The sequence below is a fragment of the Sebastes umbrosus genome, chromosome 14 (genome assembly GCF_015220745.1).
Source record: "Sebastes umbrosus isolate fSebUmb1 chromosome 14, fSebUmb1.pri, whole genome shotgun sequence".
Lineage (NCBI taxonomy): Eukaryota > Metazoa > Chordata > Actinopteri > Perciformes > Sebastidae > Sebastes > Sebastes umbrosus.
In genome coordinates this window covers 18182034-18198475 of record NC_051282.1, presented here as the reverse complement: position 1 = coordinate 18198475, position 16442 = coordinate 18182034, and the positions used below count along the sequence as shown (strand labels likewise).

At 40.2% G+C, this 16442-nt stretch overlaps 5 protein-coding genes across 7 annotated transcripts; 2 read left to right on the top strand and 3 right to left on the bottom strand.

The window, feature by feature from the left end:
* Positions 1 to 2287: 2287 nt before the first annotated feature.
* On the bottom strand, positions 2288 to 4883 carry LOC119500997 (hemoglobin embryonic subunit alpha-like). Of its 2 annotated transcripts, none has more exons than XM_037791062.1 (4): positions 4750 to 4883; positions 2917 to 3147; positions 2626 to 2833; positions 2288 to 2501 (listed from the first exon to the last, which is right to left on the bottom strand). In XM_037791062.1, exons 2-4 carry the CDS (start codon positions 3012 to 3014, stop codon positions 2373 to 2375), a joined length of 435 nt encoding a protein of 144 aa, XP_037646990.1. In that variant the 5' UTR covers positions 3015 to 3147; positions 4750 to 4883; the 3' UTR covers positions 2288 to 2372. The 2 variants fall into 2 exon arrangements, with proteins under 2 accessions (XP_037646990.1, XP_037646991.1); XM_037791063.1 differs by having other exon boundaries at positions 2917 to 3036; positions 4750 to 4882.
* LOC119501000 (hemoglobin subunit beta-2) lies at positions 4167 to 4989 on the top strand. The gene is made up of 3 exons (XM_037791069.1): positions 4167 to 4277; positions 4475 to 4697; positions 4794 to 4989. Exons 1-3 carry the CDS (start codon positions 4186 to 4188, stop codon positions 4920 to 4922), a joined length of 444 nt encoding a protein of 147 aa, XP_037646997.1. The 5' UTR covers positions 4167 to 4185; the 3' UTR covers positions 4923 to 4989.
* A 1692-nt stretch (positions 4990 to 6681) lies between these two features.
* On the bottom strand, positions 6682 to 9277 carry LOC119500996 (hemoglobin embryonic subunit alpha-like). 2 transcript variants are annotated; one of them, XM_037791060.1, is made up of 4 exons: positions 9144 to 9277; positions 7311 to 7541; positions 7020 to 7227; positions 6682 to 6895 (listed from the first exon to the last, which is right to left on the bottom strand). In XM_037791060.1, exons 2-4 carry the CDS (start codon positions 7406 to 7408, stop codon positions 6767 to 6769), a joined length of 435 nt encoding a protein of 144 aa, XP_037646988.1. In that variant the 5' UTR covers positions 7409 to 7541; positions 9144 to 9277; the 3' UTR covers positions 6682 to 6766. The 2 variants fall into 2 exon arrangements, with proteins under 2 accessions (XP_037646988.1, XP_037646989.1); XM_037791061.1 differs by having other exon boundaries at positions 7311 to 7430; positions 9144 to 9272.
* LOC119500989 (hemoglobin subunit beta-2-like) lies at positions 8540 to 9407 on the top strand. Its single transcript, XM_037791054.1, has 3 exons — positions 8540 to 8671; positions 8869 to 9091; positions 9188 to 9407. The coding sequence occupies exons 1-3, from the start codon at positions 8580 to 8582 to the stop codon at positions 9314 to 9316; spliced, it is 444 nt and encodes a 147-aa protein (XP_037646982.1). The 5' UTR covers positions 8540 to 8579; the 3' UTR covers positions 9317 to 9407.
* Positions 9408 to 11243: 1836 nt separating this feature from the next.
* LOC119500993 (hemoglobin subunit alpha-1-like) lies at positions 11244 to 15951 on the bottom strand. The gene is made up of 4 exons (XM_037791058.1): positions 15815 to 15951; positions 11857 to 12015; positions 11566 to 11773; positions 11244 to 11443 (listed from the first exon to the last, which is right to left on the bottom strand). Exons 2-4 carry the CDS (start codon positions 11952 to 11954, stop codon positions 11315 to 11317), a joined length of 435 nt encoding a protein of 144 aa, XP_037646986.1. The 5' UTR covers positions 11955 to 12015; positions 15815 to 15951; the 3' UTR covers positions 11244 to 11314.
* Between the last annotated feature and the right edge of the window lie 491 nt (positions 15952 to 16442).

The following is a 16442-nucleotide window of genomic DNA, read 5'->3' as shown; positions in this document are numbered from 1 at the left end:
CAACCTGCATGGCTCTCCAATGTTAACCTGTCGAAAGGGAGAGACAACAGGGACAGGTTCCACAGATACAGCACAAACACCAGAGTTCAACCGACCCCCGTTATACCCTCTTCCAGCATTAGCTCTGGGACAGTCAGCTTTCCAGTGCCCTCTACCCCTGCAAAAGTTACATACTCTTGAAGAGTCAAAATGCGTCTGGCCTCGTGTATAGTGTTCCAACCTACCAAGGCGTGGATGAGGTTTCTCCTCTCGTCCACCCGAGGCACGATACATACCACCTCCGTCTGGGACCCTGAAGTTGCGGTCACCTCTGTGCGTCAGTACGTAGTCATCAGCCAGGGTGGCGGCCTCAGCAGCAGTCTTCACCTTATGCTCACCGATATAAACAGCGATGTGGCTGGGGATGGAATTTTTAAATTGTTCCAAAACAACCAGATCACATAAAGCATTATAAGTGTCTACCTTTACGGCATTGCACCAACGACTGAAAAAAGTGACCAAATCTCTGGCAAACTCCACATGACTCTGTTTACCAGACTTCTCCCAGGTCCTGAACTTCTGTCGATACGCTTCTGGGACTAACTCGTAGGCCTTTAATACAGCAGATTTAACAGTTAAATAGATTTTACTTTCTACCACTGTCAGAGCAGAGTAGGCCTCCTGAGCCTTACCTATTAAAACACACTGTAATAATAATGTACGATCAGCATCAGACCACTCTCTGCTCTCAGCTACACGCTCAAACAGTGAGAAAAAAGTGTCTGGATCTCGCTCACTAAACTGAGGAACTAACCGCAGATTACTGGCAACATCAAATGACGAAGTCGATCTACCAGAGAAGTCAGAGGCACGGCTAGGACCTCCAGCAGGTAAACTCAACCTGTGCTCTATCTCCAGCCTTTTAAGTTCTGCCTCTCTCCTCAGTTTCTCCACTGCCAGCTTCTCCATCTCTGTCTGCAGTAGCAACAGCTCTCTCCTCTGCTCAAAAGTCAGACCTGTATCTCTGCAGCCAGACACATCAACACTGTCCACCTCAGGACCAACAGTATACATTTTACCTCTGAAAATACCCCTATCACTGAGATTTGCTTTAACAATACCTTTAATGTTTTCCTTCATCCTCTTATCACCAACATCTAAATTAAAATGTTCGGCAATACGGATTAACTGTTCACGTGAGCAGCTCTCCAGCAGCTCCTCCGATGGCGCTCTCAGAAACTCCTCTACACTCGCCATAACTCACTTACCTACACGCACAATCCTCTACTGACGCGACAAAAACACACCTGGCACGCTGAGCTCACACAGCCCGCACAGCCGTGACGTCACCGTGCACCGTCCCTCTAACTGCCTGACAGAGAACTAGGTAAACTCCCCCCTAGTCTTCAAGTGCTAGTTGCGGTGGGTATTTATGCACTATCTACCGCAAAGCCCGGCGAAGCAACCGGCAACCGGCGACTCCCCCCGCAGCCTCGGCCGTGCTCCCGAGCTGACAGCAGCTCTAACCGCGTTCACACCACACTAACACCCCCCTACGAACTCCAAAGGGAGTCCGCACTGAAGCCTAACAGGGACAGAAACACCGGTAACTTACAGTGGCTGGACCTGACTGCTGAACTCACTGCCAAACATCACCAGCACATCAAACCTGGCGACACTAAGAAACAACCAGCGGCTTCACTGAAATGAACACAAACAGCACTTACCCTCGTCAACGCTACTCCCAAACATTTAGCTGAGCGCTCATTGACAAAAAACGCTCCTGAAATTGGCAACAGCTGTGTGTCGACGTCACACTACAACCGGTCCTTCTCACTAACTCCGCCCAACAGACCTCTTACTACCTGAGAAACTAGGTCCACCAAAATAGACGAGCCCCCATTTGTTACAACCCGGCTCTTAGGTTGCGACAAAAATGGGAGTGGAGACGAGGTAAATGCCAAAAAGTACAGAATTTATTTCAAATTAACAAACAATAACTAAATAAACGTGGAAAGTCAGTAATCAGTAATGTAGGCATGTGTGGGTGTGTGAAAATGTCTGCTACAAACAAAACCAAAAACAGGTGTGCCAGCCAAGGAAGAGAGAGAGAGCCAGAATGGGCTGAAAAGTAGAGAGCTTTTATTCCAGCCACACCAAGCCCAGGTGTGGCTCATCAGCCTGACGACCCTCTCCTGCAAAACAAAGGAAAGAGCAAAGACACGGGACACCTAGTGGATAGGAGGGGTCGTCACAATGTACTCTCACATATGACACAAACCATCACAAACAAACCAGAATACAACACTTGCTTTGCTTTTTGCATGAATGCATTTATTAATCATTATGCAATGTAAGCTCATGCTGCAGTCTCCGCCATCTTCTCCTGCTGTTTATCGGTACTTCTCAGCCAGGGCCAGAGCCAGAGCAGCCAGGAACTTGTCCAGAGACATGTGGACCTCAGGGGTGAAATCGGTGGGGAACATGATGGCCATGACCACAAGGATGCAGTGGGAGATAATCTGTGAAACGAAGACAATCACACATGTTACATATATGTCGTTTTTATCTCCTCAGCGCCCTAAGTGTGAGGAACACTTCATATACATTACAGGCTATTATATTGAAATAACTTTGGCTCTGCACCTTGAAGTTGGCAGGGTCCACACGCAGAGTGAAGGCATGCAGCTCACTGAGGTTCAGAAGACCTCCTTTCAGGTCGTCAATTTTGGTCACAGCATCTGCAACTCCACCCATCACGGTTATTCCGTGCTTCTTCGCAGAGGGAGAATTGGGGCTCTGGTCCTTCCAGTGGGCGAAGTAAGTCTTGGTCTGTGGGTACACCACCAGCATCCTGGAGGGAAAATAAAGCGAGTGAGTGATGCGTATATAAATTAATCAATAAATGTTGGAGCATCAGTTTTTGGTCATATTTACCTGGCCACAGCTTGGGTGCCGATGTCCTCCGCCTTTCCAGAGACCTTACCCCAGAAGGCTCTGACTGTGTCCTTATCCCTAGCAGTGAGACTGGTCATCTTGTCGGTTGAATGAGTGTAGCTGAATGCCGTGATGAGCCCAAACAGTGAAGGTTTTTATACTTGAAACAAAGCATGGACACACCCAGAACCTCCTCCAAGATATGCTGCGCAAGGCGTGTTGGGGTGCAGCCTCCACGAGATAAACAAAAAATCTTGTCATGATGACTCTGGAGCTTCTGCAAATTTGACACAATCTTTTCAAATCATCTGCATTATTTGTATACTTAAGAAATACAATCTAAATGTCACTGACACAGTGGTGGAAGAAGGACTCAGATATTTTACTTGAGTAAAAGTAGCTATAATACAGTGTAAACATACTCTGTTACAAGTAAAAGTCCTGCATTCAAAATCTTATTAAAGTACATAAGTACTAGCATCAAAATATGCTTAAAGTCCCAAAAGTAAAAGTAGCATGCCCATTTCAGACACATATATATTAATCACTGGGTTATAATTATTGATGTAATAATCATTGGTAAAAGTGGGGCTAATTTTAATTACTTTATATACTGCTCTGTAGCTGTTATTAGTTATATATAGTTATTAGTTAATAATCTACATCTGCAAAGTAACTAAAGTTATCAAATAAACGTAGTGGAGTAAAAGCAGTGGAGTAGAAGTAGAAAGTAGCATGAAATCAAAATGTTCAAGTAAAGTACAACTAATGTTTGCACTGCACTGAAAGAAGAAATGATTCAGGTGATCATTCAACATTCTGCAGTTCAATTTAAAGATCGCTGTCCAAGGTGCTGATGCTGGGACCTCCAGGGAGGTGGGAGCCGTTTTTCACACTGATGTGCAGGATTCAGGTTCAGCTGTAATTCAGCCGTTATTGTTCCATTGTCTGTCTCCGAGAAACAAACTGTCATTTTTTTTATTTGTCATCTATGTCAATATATCAGGCTGTGGCTGTGGCTGTGGGGCCATGAGGGGTATTGTTTGAGGCCAGACTCTTAGCATTTCTTCTATCTCAGGAGATAATCTAGGTGGAGCAGGTACGCCCTCCTCTTATCATTGTTCCAAATTCAGAACAAAGTATTGTCCAGCCCACTGCGCATCCAATCGCCTGCTTGTGGGAGGGGAGCAGGGTTGCTTTAAAAGTTGCTTCTGGTGTCAGAGAGCACAGGATCTACTAACTTGCACAGAAAAACCTAAAGCCGTCAAAATGGTTGAATGGTCAGACTTCGAGCGCGCCACCATCCAGGAAATCTTCTCCAACATGGAGTATGAGGTCGTGGGCCCTGCAGCTCTTTCCAGGTGAGTCTTTACAATTTTGCAAAGGGCGTGCTCATGACATCATTTTGGCGAAACCCTTGACTATATTTAGGGATCAGGATTATGTTTTGTTATTGTGTACGATATGTTTCAGATAATCACAAATGTTTATTTTCTTGGCACACAGATTTCATTTTCTAATCTAACCCTCTAACATTGATGTTTACTTGTCTCCTCAGGTGTCTGGTCGTCTACCCCTGGACTCAGAGGTATTTTGGTAACTTTGGAAACCTCTACAACGCTTCTGCTATCATTGGAAATCCAATGGTTGCTAAACACGGAACAACTATCCTCCACGGTCTGGACCGGGGAGTGAAGAACATGGACAACATCAAGGAAACCTACGCCGAGCTGAGCGTGCTGCACTCAGAGAAACTGCACGTGGACCCCGACAACTTCAGGGTAAAGTTGTGGAAACTATTCATGTTCAACGATTATTCAAGAAACGACCAACCTTTCATGTTGTTGATGTTTTTTCTGATGCTTGTTGTGTTGCAGCTCCTGTCTGACTGCCTGACCATTGTGGTTGCTGGTCGGTTGGGTAATGCCTTCACTGGTGAAAAGCAGGCAGCTTTCCAGAAGTTCCTGACCGTGGTGGTGTCCTCTCTGGGAAGGCAGTACCACTAGAGAGCTGCAACAGAAGACCATCACATGCTGATCATTAAAAGCTCTTTGTTTTTGTCTCAAAAGCAAATAAAACATTTAGCAAATCTAACAAGTTGTTTGTCTGTAATTATACCCCCAAAAAAATGTATTTGAGATTAAAAAAAGATATCAAGACTGGTCTTTAGACACACAATGAGGAACAATAGCGCTGATGAAATGTGGTACCAGGGGATAAATTATCTTTAAAAAAGATAGCCCAGTTAAAAAACATGAGGTATTGAAGATGAACCACCGTCGCCTATATTAAAATAAATCAAAACAATGTTTTGATTATAATACTGTTGCTGTTATTGTTGGTATAATTATAGAGGAAACAGTGCAGGTTGCCTATGTATAAAAAGAAAGCTCCACAGAGTATACTGTTGCCATTAAATGCTCATGAAAAATACATTTTAAAGGGAAAAGTTGGCAAATATGAGCTTTACTGTGTCTAAAGTCGTAGTTTTTCTAGCAGTCTTCTGCTTCATGAACATCATTAAGCAAATGTCAAAAGTTAAATATTTAATACATTTTAATACTATATATATATATATATATATTCTTATATATATATATATATATATATATATATATATATATGTGTGCATATATATACACAATATATTTATATATATAATAATAATAATAATAAAACATGAACTCGTTAGTCATGGCTGAGAGGGATTTTTTTTTACTAATGTCACATAGGAAGTTAATCCATTCTAATATTCTGAGAAAAATATTGATTCCACCACCATTTTTAAATTTGTAGAGATACAACATATGTAATATATATATATATATATATATATATATATAAACACACACACACACACACACACACATACATACATACATACTGTACATACATATATACATACACATATAAATATATAAAACTATTTTATGTGTTTCTACTTTCTTTTGTTTTCTAAAAACTGATAAATATGGAAATGTTAAAACTGATCCCAATGTTTAACATTATAAGGCTGCAACTAAAAGTTGTTTTGTAAATTAATCAATTAATCGTTAAGTCTTTAAATGTCAGAAAGACGGGTCCGAGGTGACGTCTTCAGTCGTCTTGTTTTGTCACACCAACAGATATTCAATTCACAATGATATAAAACTGAGAAAGGAAGCAAAATCTCACATTGGAGTATCTGGAAACAACCGATGTTTCGAGTTATTGTCTAAAACGATAATAATCGATGTTCAAAATAGTTCCTGATTAATTTTCTATCAATTGATTAATCAATGAATCAACTAATTGTGTCAGCTGTAATGGGAAACATGTGTAGCATTTAGGGGGATCTATTGGCAGAAATGGAATATAATATTAATACGTATGTTTTCTTTAGTGTATAATCACCAGAAAAGAAGAATTGTTGTGTTTTCGTTACCTTAGAATGAGCAGTTTATATCAATATAGGGAGCGGATCCTTTTCAAGGAGCCCGCCGCCATGTTTCTACAGTAGCCCAGAATGGACAAACCAAACACTGGCTCTAGATAGGGCCATTCACGTTTTCATTTCTGCCACTGTAGTTCTCCTACAGCCTTGTCGGCACACAGGAGAAGTTTCACTTGGTTGCAATCTGCAACCTCACTTCTAGATAACACCAATTCTACACACTGCACCTTTAACTGGCTTGATTTGTTAAGTCTGCTTTGTGCTGTAGACGTGACTTTTGATGTACTCTCACATATGACACAAACCATCACAAACAAACCAGAATACAACACTTGCTTTGCTTTTTGCATGAATGCATTTATTAATCATTATGCAATGTAAGCTCATGCTGCAGTCTCCGCCATCTTCTCCTGCTGTTTATCGGTACTTCTCAGCCAGGGCCAGAGCCAGAGCAGCCAGGAACTTGTCCAGAGACATGTGGACCTCAGGGGTGAAATCGGTGGGGAACATGATGGCCATGACCACAAGGATGCAGTGGGAGATAATCTGTGAAACGAAGACAATCACACATGTTACATATATGTCGTTTTTATCTCCTCAGCGCCCTAAGTGTGAGGAACACTTCATATACATTACAGGCTATTATATTGAAATAACTTTGGCTCTGCACCTTGAAGTTGGCAGGGTCCACACGCAGAGTGAAGGCATGCAGCTCACTGAGGTTCAGAAGACCTCCTTTCAGGTCGTCAATTTTGGTCACAGCATCTGCAACTCCACCCATCACGGTTATTCCGTGCTTCTTCGCAGAGGGAGAATTGGGGCTCTGGTCCTTCCAGTGGGCGAAGTAAGTCTTGGTCTGTGGGTACACCACCAGCATCCTGGAGGGAAAATAAAGCGAGTGAGTGATGCGTATATAAATTAATCAATAAATGTTGGAGCATCAGTTTTTGGTCATATTTACCTGGCCACAGCTTGGGTGCCGATGTCCTCCGCCTTTCCAGAGACCTTACCCCAGAAGGCTCTGACTGTGTCCTTATCCCTAGCAGTGAGACTGGTCATCTTGTCGGTTGAATGAGTGTAGCTGAATGCCGTGATGAGCCCAAACAGTGAAGGTTTTTATACTTGAAACAAAGCATGGACACACCCAGAACCTCCTCCAAGATATGCTGCGCAAGGCGTGTTGGGGTGCAGCCTCCACGAGATAAACAAAAAATCTTGTCATGATGACTCTGGAGCTTCTGCGAATTTGACACAATCTTTTCAAATCATCTGCATTATTTGTATACTTAAGAAATACAATCTAAATGTCACTGACACAGTGGTGGAAGAAGGACTCAGATATTTTACTTGAGTAAAAGTAGCTATAATACAGTGTAAACATACTCTGTTACAAGTAAAAGTCCTGCATTCAAAATCTTATTAAAGTACATAAGTACTAGCATCAAAATATGCTTAAAGTCCCAAAAGTAAAAGTAGCATGCCCATTTCAGACACATATATATTAATCACTGGGTTATAATTATTGATGTAATAATCATTGGTAAAAGTGGGGCTAATTTTAATTACTTTATATACTGCTCTGTAGCTGTTATTAGTTATATATAGTTATTAGTTAATAATCTACATCTGCAAAGTAACTAAAGTTATCAAATAAACGTAGTGGAGTAAAAGCAGTGGAGTAGAAGTAGAAAGTAGCATGAAATCAAAATGTTCAAGTAAAGTACAACTAATGTTTGCACTGCACTGAAAGAAGAAATGATTCAGGTGATCATTCAACATTCTGCAGTTCAATTTAAAGATCGCTGTCCAAGGTGCTGATGCTGGGACCTCCAGGGAGGTGGGAGCCGTTTTTCACACTGATGTGCAGGATTCAGGTTCAGCTGTAATTCAGCCGTTATTGTTCCATTGTCTGTCTCCGAGAAACAAACTGTCATTTTTTTATTTGTCATCTATGTCAATATATCAGGCTGTGGCTGTGGCTGTGGGGCCATGAGGGGTATTGTTTGAGGCCAGACTCTTAGCATTTCTTCTATCTCAGGAGATAATCTAGGTGGAGCAGGTACGCCCTCCTCTTATCATTGTTCCAAATTCATAACAAAGTACTTGTCCAGCCCACTGCGCATCCAATCGCCTGCTTGTGGGAGGGGAGCAGGGTTGCTTTAAAAGTTGCTTCTGGTGTCAGAGAGCACAGGATCTACTGACTTGCACAGGAAAACCTAAAGCCGTCAAAATGGTTGAATGGTCAGACTTCGAGCGCGCCACCATCCAGGAAATCTTCTCCAACATGGAGTATGAGGTCGTGGGCCCTGCAGCTCTTTCCAGGTGAGTCTTTACAATTTTGCAAAGGGCGTGCTCAAGACATCATTTTGGCGAAACCCTTGACTATATTTAGGGATCAGGATTATGTTTTGTTATTGTGTACAATATGTTTCAGATAATCACAAATGTTAATTTTCTTGGCACACAGATTTCATTTTCTAATCTAACCCTCTAACATTGATGTTTACTTGTCTCCTCAGGTGTCTGGTCGTCTACCCCTGGACTCAGAGGTATTTTGGTAACTTTGGAAACCTCTACAACGCTTCTGCTATCATTGGAAATCCAATGGTTGCTAAACACGGAACAACTATCCTCCACGGTCTGGACCGGGGAGTGAAGAACATGGACAACATCAAGGCGACCTACGCCGAGCTGAGCGTGCTGCACTCAGAGAAACTGCACGTGGACCCCGACAACTTCAGGGTAAAGTTGTGGAAACTATTCATGTTCAACGATTATTCAAGAAACGACCAACCTTTCATGTTGTTGATGTTTTTTCTGATGCTTGTTGTGTTGCAGCTCCTGTCTGACTGCCTGACCATTGTGGTTGCTGGTCGGTTGGGTAATGCCTTCACTGGTGAAAAGCAGGCAGCTTTCCAGAAGTTCCTGAACGTGGTGGTGTCCTCTCTGGGAAGGCAGTACCACTAGAGAGCTGCAACAGAAGACCATCACATGCTGATCATTAAAAGCTCTTTGTTTTTGTCTCAAAAGCAAATAAAACATTAAGCAAATCTAACAAGTTGTTTGTCTGTAATTATACCCCCAAAAAATGTATTTGAGATTAAAAAAAGATATCAAGACTGGTCTTTAGACACACAATGAGGAACAATAGCGCTGATGAAATGTGGTACCAGGGGATAAATTATCTTTAAAAAAGATAGCCCAGTTAAAAAACATGAGGTATTGAAGATGAACCACCGTCGCCTATATTAAAATAAATCAAAACAATGTTTTGATTATAATACTGTTGCTGTTATTGTTGGTATAATTATAGAGGAAACAGTGCAGGTTGCCTATGTATAAAAAGAAAGCTCCACAGAGTATACTGTTGCCATTAAATGCTCATGAAAAATACATTTTAAAGGGAAAAGTTGGCAAATATGAGCTTTACTGTGTCTAAAGTCGTAGTTTTTCTAGCAGTCTTCTGCTTCATGAACATCATTAAGCAAATGTCAAAAGTTAAATATTTAATACATTTTAATACTATATATATATATATTTTTATATATATATATATATATATATATATATATGTATATATATATATATATATATGTGTGCATATATATACACAATATATTTATATATATAATAATAATAATAATAAAACATGAACTCGTTAGTCATGGCTGAGAGGGATTTTTTTTTACTAATGTCACATAGGAAGTTAATCCATTCTAATATTCTGAGAAAAATATTGATTCCACCAACATTTTTAAATTTAAACACAGATACAACATATGTAATATATATATATATATATATATATATATATATATATAAACACACACACACACACACACATACATACATACTGTACATACATATATACATACACATATAAATATATAAAACTATTTTATGTGTTTCTACTTTCTTTTGTTTTCTAAAAACTGATAAATATGGAAATGTTAAAACTGATCCCAATGTTTAACATTATAAGGCTGCAACTAAAAGTTGTTTTGTAAATTAATCAATTAATCGTTAAGTCTTTAAATGTCAGAAAGACGGGTCCGAGGTGACGTCTTCAGTCGTCTTGTTTTGTCATACCAACAGATATTCAATTCACAATGATATAAAACTGAGAAAGGAAGCAAAATCTCACATTGGAGAATCTGGAAACAACCGATGTTTCGAGTTATTGTCTAAAACGATAATAATCGATGTTCAAAATAGTTCCTGATTAATTTTCTATCAATTGATTAATCAATTAATCAACTAATTGTGTCAGCTGTAATGGGAAACATGTGTAGCATTTAGGGGGATCTATTGGCAGAAATGGAATATAATATTAATAAGTATGTTTTCTTTAGTGTATAATCACCAGAAAAGAAGAATTGTTGTGTTTTCGTTACCTTAGAATGAGCAGTTTATATCTACATAGGGAGCGGATCCTTTTCAAGGAGCCCGCCGCCATGTTTCTACAGTAGCCCAGAATGGACAAACCAAACACTGGCTCTAGATAGGGCCATTCACGTTTTCATTTCTGCCACTGTAGTTCTCCTACAGCCTTGTCGGCACACAGGAGAAGTTTCACTTGGTTGCAATCTGCAACCTCACTTCTAGATAACACCAATTCTACACACTGCACCTTTAACTGGCTTGATTTGTTAAGTCTGCTTTGTGCTGTAGACGTGACTTTTGATGTACTCTCACATATGACACAAACCATCACAAACAAACCAGAATACAACACTTGCTTTGCTCTACATTACTGATGTTACTGACTGACACACTCCACATTTGTAGTTATTTCTGTATATCCTTAATTTATTTGTAATAAATATCTCTAATTTACAATCAATCACTGCGTCCTTTCCCGTATTTGTCATGGCCTAGGAGCCGGGCTATGACAGCATGAATGCATTTATTAATCATTATGCAATGTAAGCTCATGCTGCAGTCTCCGCCATCTTCTCCTGCTGTTTATCGGTACTTCTCAGCCAGGGCCAGAGCCAGAGCAGCCAGGAACTTGTCCAGAGACATGTGGACCTCAGGGGTGAAATCGGCGGGGAACATGATGGCCATGACCACAAGGATGCAGTGGGAGATAATCTGTGACAAAGACAATCACACACGTTACATATATGTAGTTTTTATCTCCTCAGCGCCCTAAGTGTGAGGAACACTTCATATACATTACAGACTATTATATTGAAATAACTTTGGCTCTGCACCTTGAAGTTGGCAGGGTCCACACGCAGAGTGAAGGCATGCAGCTCACTGAGGTTCAGAAGACCTCCTTTTAGGTCGTCAATTTTGGTCACAGCATCTGCAACTCCACCCATCACGGTTATTCCGTGCTTCTTCGCAGAGGGAGAGGTGGGGCTCTGGTCCTTCCAGTGGGCGAAGTAAGTCTTGGTCTGCGGGTACACCACCAGCATCCTGGAGGGAAAAAAAAGTGAGTGAGTGATGCGTATATAAATTAATCAATAAATGTTGGAGCATCAGTTTTTGGTCATATTTACCTGGCCACAGCTTGGGTGCCGATGTCCTCCGCCTTTCCAGAGACCTTAGCCCAGAAGGCTCTGACTGTGTCCTTATCCCTAGCAGTGAGACTGGTCATCTTGCCTTTGTTTGATTATTGTTGACCGCCGCGATCAGCCCAAACCGTGAGGGGTTTTATGCTTGAAACAGAGCATGGACACACCCGAGACCTCCCACAAGATATGCTGTGTAACCACGTTATGGGTTGCAGTTTGTTTGAGAAAAAAACAAAACTTTCCCACTGTAGCTCTGGAACCAAACCTCGAATTATCGGTAGGATTATGGGCAAAATATAAAATAACTAGCGCATTTATAATATATTTCAGATGTCATTTTAATCGGCAGGTCAAAGCATAAGGCATACTGTAGCCTATTTACTACTTTAAAAAACAATTAGATCAAAGGATCTTGCAAAAAATCACTCCAGAGCAATATGTTTAATCACTACTCAAAAATGAAAGAAATAAAATGGTTCATTTTAGTGTCTGACTAAAAATGTTTCAGAGACCAAACAGATTTCAAATCCAAGCTCTGCAATCAAGTAATATTAATAGATTTGTTTATCAGTTGAAAACTTTCCAACATGGTGATTGAAGTCATTTTCTGCATTTCCTGGCATACATGGTGTGTTTCTCAGGCTTATCTAACCCTCTGCACATAAGCTATGAGGGTGGATCCACTCAATGGAAGGAGTAGATAAGCTGTTTTTCCTGTGTGTAGCTCAGCTGATATCTAAGTTATACAATGCTGCTGTACATAACAGGAAATTAGCAGTCAATTATAACCAAATGAGGAGTTTAATTGTTTTAGAATTAAGAGCTAAATATGGCCACGTGTTTTATTTTGTTACTGTCCAGACAGTTTGGCTTTACATGATCACGATTAGTTCTATTAGGCCAGTTCACTACTGCTACATTGTGCAGAGAATAAAGCTAATGTAAGAGAAATTACCTATCATTTAACTCTTGGAGACACACTGTCTGGAAGTCAAAGCTGAAGTGAGTGAACCTCTCTGCCGTAGTAGTTTCGTTACATTCTATTTGTTGTATAATTTATTTTATTTTTATACAGATTTTTTGTAATGAAAAATATGAACATGTTTATGTAACTACTGTATTGAACGTTCGAAATAAATTACTGATTATTATTACAGAAAGTGTATATTGTGTCATTGTGTTACTTATGGATGGAATTATGGTGAAATTAAGTTATTCCCCTTTTTGCTGGGTACCCCATGAAACCCCCTTAAGGACCCCAATTTGAATACCACTGCTCTAGAGTGTTATATAGTGTCAAACATAGTTCATAACAGCACTTTTATGATGTAGACTGAAGGCATTGCTTACATTGACATGTTATCTTATGGACTCCTCCCAAACACAAGCAGCTGTCTGAGGAAAACAGCTGGTGCTATGACAAAGTGTTTTTCTTCCAGACTGTGACGAGTGCAGACTTTCTAAATGCTACACACTGCTGCAGTCTTTTAAAGGATGTACTATATGCTCCTAAAACCTTTAGAGTAGATGGGCCTAAGCGTCATGTTTTTAAAGATGGTAACTTTTCCACTGAAAAAGAAAAGGGATATGTATGCATCATCAGGGCAGCATCCTTGCCTGAACCTCAGCATTGAGGCAGAAACACAGGCTAACAGTCAGTACCGTAACAGTGCTGTTTACCGCCAGAAATGGGCTGGCAAGTTGAAAATGAAAGCCAATATGAATGGCTTACTTGAGGAATGCAGGGGGTCAAGTGGACAGTAAGTCATACACTATTTGATACCTGGCTTAACACATTTTTTAATAAACATAGTTTTTGCATAGGAAAGAAATAAGACCATCATGAGACCCTGCTGCATGAAGCAGCATTTCAGACATTAACTGAAGCTGGTATAAAACACCTTACACATGGGCTTTTTTGTGAACATAAAGACAAGGGCCCAATTTAATGTGTGAGAGCTTCATGGACCATCTACTTCAAATGGTCTGCTTCCTAATGAGGCTGTACCCCAGTTCATGTCTCCTGCACACAGTGCTCTGACTCCAGGCATGGTGAAAACCTATGCCTCGCCTATCTCTTCCTGTCCACCTGGTTTTTGTGACAGGTTTGTGTTTAAACATCCGTTAATGGAGCATTTTTTTATGTATCTGGGGCCAGTGTCATATAATTCATTGCATGTATACTGGATTAATATTGTTGTTGGTGAGTGTTGAATACCACAGAACAAAGAACCCTAATAGGCTACCAAAACATATTAAGGTAATTTTGTGTTGGCAGCATCACAGGAAAATCATCATCTCACATTTATAATGCTGTCGAGACTGAAACTGATGACACTGACTTGAAGTATATGTATACAATAAAGCAGGTAACTACAGTTAGGAGCCTTTAAATATGCTTAAATATTTAAATATGCTGCCTTCCACTGTGTAATTGTCTGAAATATATTATTTATTTATTTTTTTAAATATTTTTATATATACTGTATATTTGTATTCTGGGGTATCGTTCCTATGCAGAGGGTAGTTTAGTTTATTTATTAACTACACTGAGGGCGTTTTATATTTTAATAATTTATTTATTTATTGTGTGTGTATGCGTGTTGAGTTGAATGTGCTACTTATTTTGTACTGTAATTACCTTGTGCCTTTTCTACCTTTTTTCTTTTCTTAAAGCTGACTTGGTGTAAACTGCTCAGAATTCCAATGTATTTATAAGTGCAAATGGCAAATAAAACTCTTGAATCTTGAATCTTAAATGAGTAAACAGTGCTCAGTGTTGAACACCAGAGATGTCAGGTAGACTGAGGGAAGACCTTACTCAACTGTGTTGTAATGTCCTCTAGTGGACATTCACTAACATGCACCTCACACTGTTGGGTCGATGAACACCTCCCTGTTATCAAGGTGTGTTCCAGCTGCTTTTAAACATGCTGTAGTGGAGCCTCTTATCAAAAACAAAAGTCTGGATTGCTCTGCTTTAGCTACGTTTTTTATCTTAAATTTTAGAAAAATTGTTGCGAACATTTTTAGATAACCACGACATTTATGAGAAGTTTCAGTCTGGCTTTAAACCACACCATAGCACCGAAACAGCTCTTTTAAGAGTTTTTCATGACCTGAGCTGTCATCCATGATGGAGAATGACTCCCACCCAATGCAGGACACCATCTCAGCACTGGAGAGCTCCTTCAGCGACTGGCTGCTCCACCCAAAGTGTGTGAAGGAGTTCCATCACAGGTCCTTCCTTCCTGCAGCTGTCAGACTCCACAACCAGCATTGCTCCCAGTAGACCACTTACACACCAAAAACTGACAATAACCTGATATTTTCAGGTGGAATTGTATTCATTCATTCATTCATTCTCACTATGCAATATCATTTTCCACTTGTGCAATTTTGTTAATTTGTCTGTTTATTGTCAATACTGTATATACTGTTCCTATTTTTATACTTGCTTCTATTTAAATGGTTCATATTTTGTTACACTTTGTTTAGCTCTTTTTTTTTTAACTGTGTTAGCTGATGCATCTTGTTTTTAGCACTATCCCCTTTGCTGCTGTATACTGCAAATTTCCCCACTGCGGGACTAATAAATAAATATCTTATCTTATTTATAAATTATATAAATATCTTATCTTAAAATCAAGGGGAAAAGGTTGTGTTGAGAAGGTAACCCACAAATTGCGAAACTTGAAACGGCCCCAATGAAAGCGTCTTGACAACTCACGTGAAAGACAAACATACACAGGGACAACAATGTTCCTGCACAGCAAGGTTTAAAGATACGTTAATGTTTAGTGGTGACTCCCTATAGCATACATTATCTAATATAAAACTAAACTACCCCGCTTTCCATGTGTTTAAAGCGCGTCAGGTAGCTAATATTCAACCGTCTTTGGTAGCTAACATGCTAACTAAGGTGACGTTGTTCGTGTCTTACCTTGGAGCAAACAAATTCGTTTTTGTTGAACTTGGATGGATTCAGCGGTGAGTGGGGTCTTCCTCGCTGTTAAATCCACATGTGATATCGCTCCTCTTGCGTTTTTTGGCTTCGGAAAAGCAAAAAGAGAAAGATACGACACGTCCCCTCTAAACTTAACTTTGAGGATATCTGCTGTCGGTTGAAAGCTCGCGACACAGCCAGACCTCCTGCGCCTAGTTACGGTTGCTAAGTAACGTGGGATTGGACAGTCCGGCCAACCAGGAGATTGCATAACCCTGGGTTCCCTCTTTATTACATCCCTGGGTTCCCTCTTTATTACATCCCTGGGTTCCCTCTTTAATACATCCATGGGTTCCCTCTTTAATACATCCATGGGTTCCCTCTTTAATACATCCATGGGTTCCCTCTTTAATACATCCATGGGTTCCCTCTTTATTACATCCATGGGTTCCCTCTTTAATACATCCATGGGTTCCCTCTTTAATACATCCATGGGTTCCCTCTTTAATACATCCATGGGTTCCCTCTTTAATACATCCATGGGTTCCCTCTTTAATACATCCATGGGTTCCCTCTTTAATACATCCATGGGTTCCCTCTTTATTACATCTATGGGTTCCCTCTT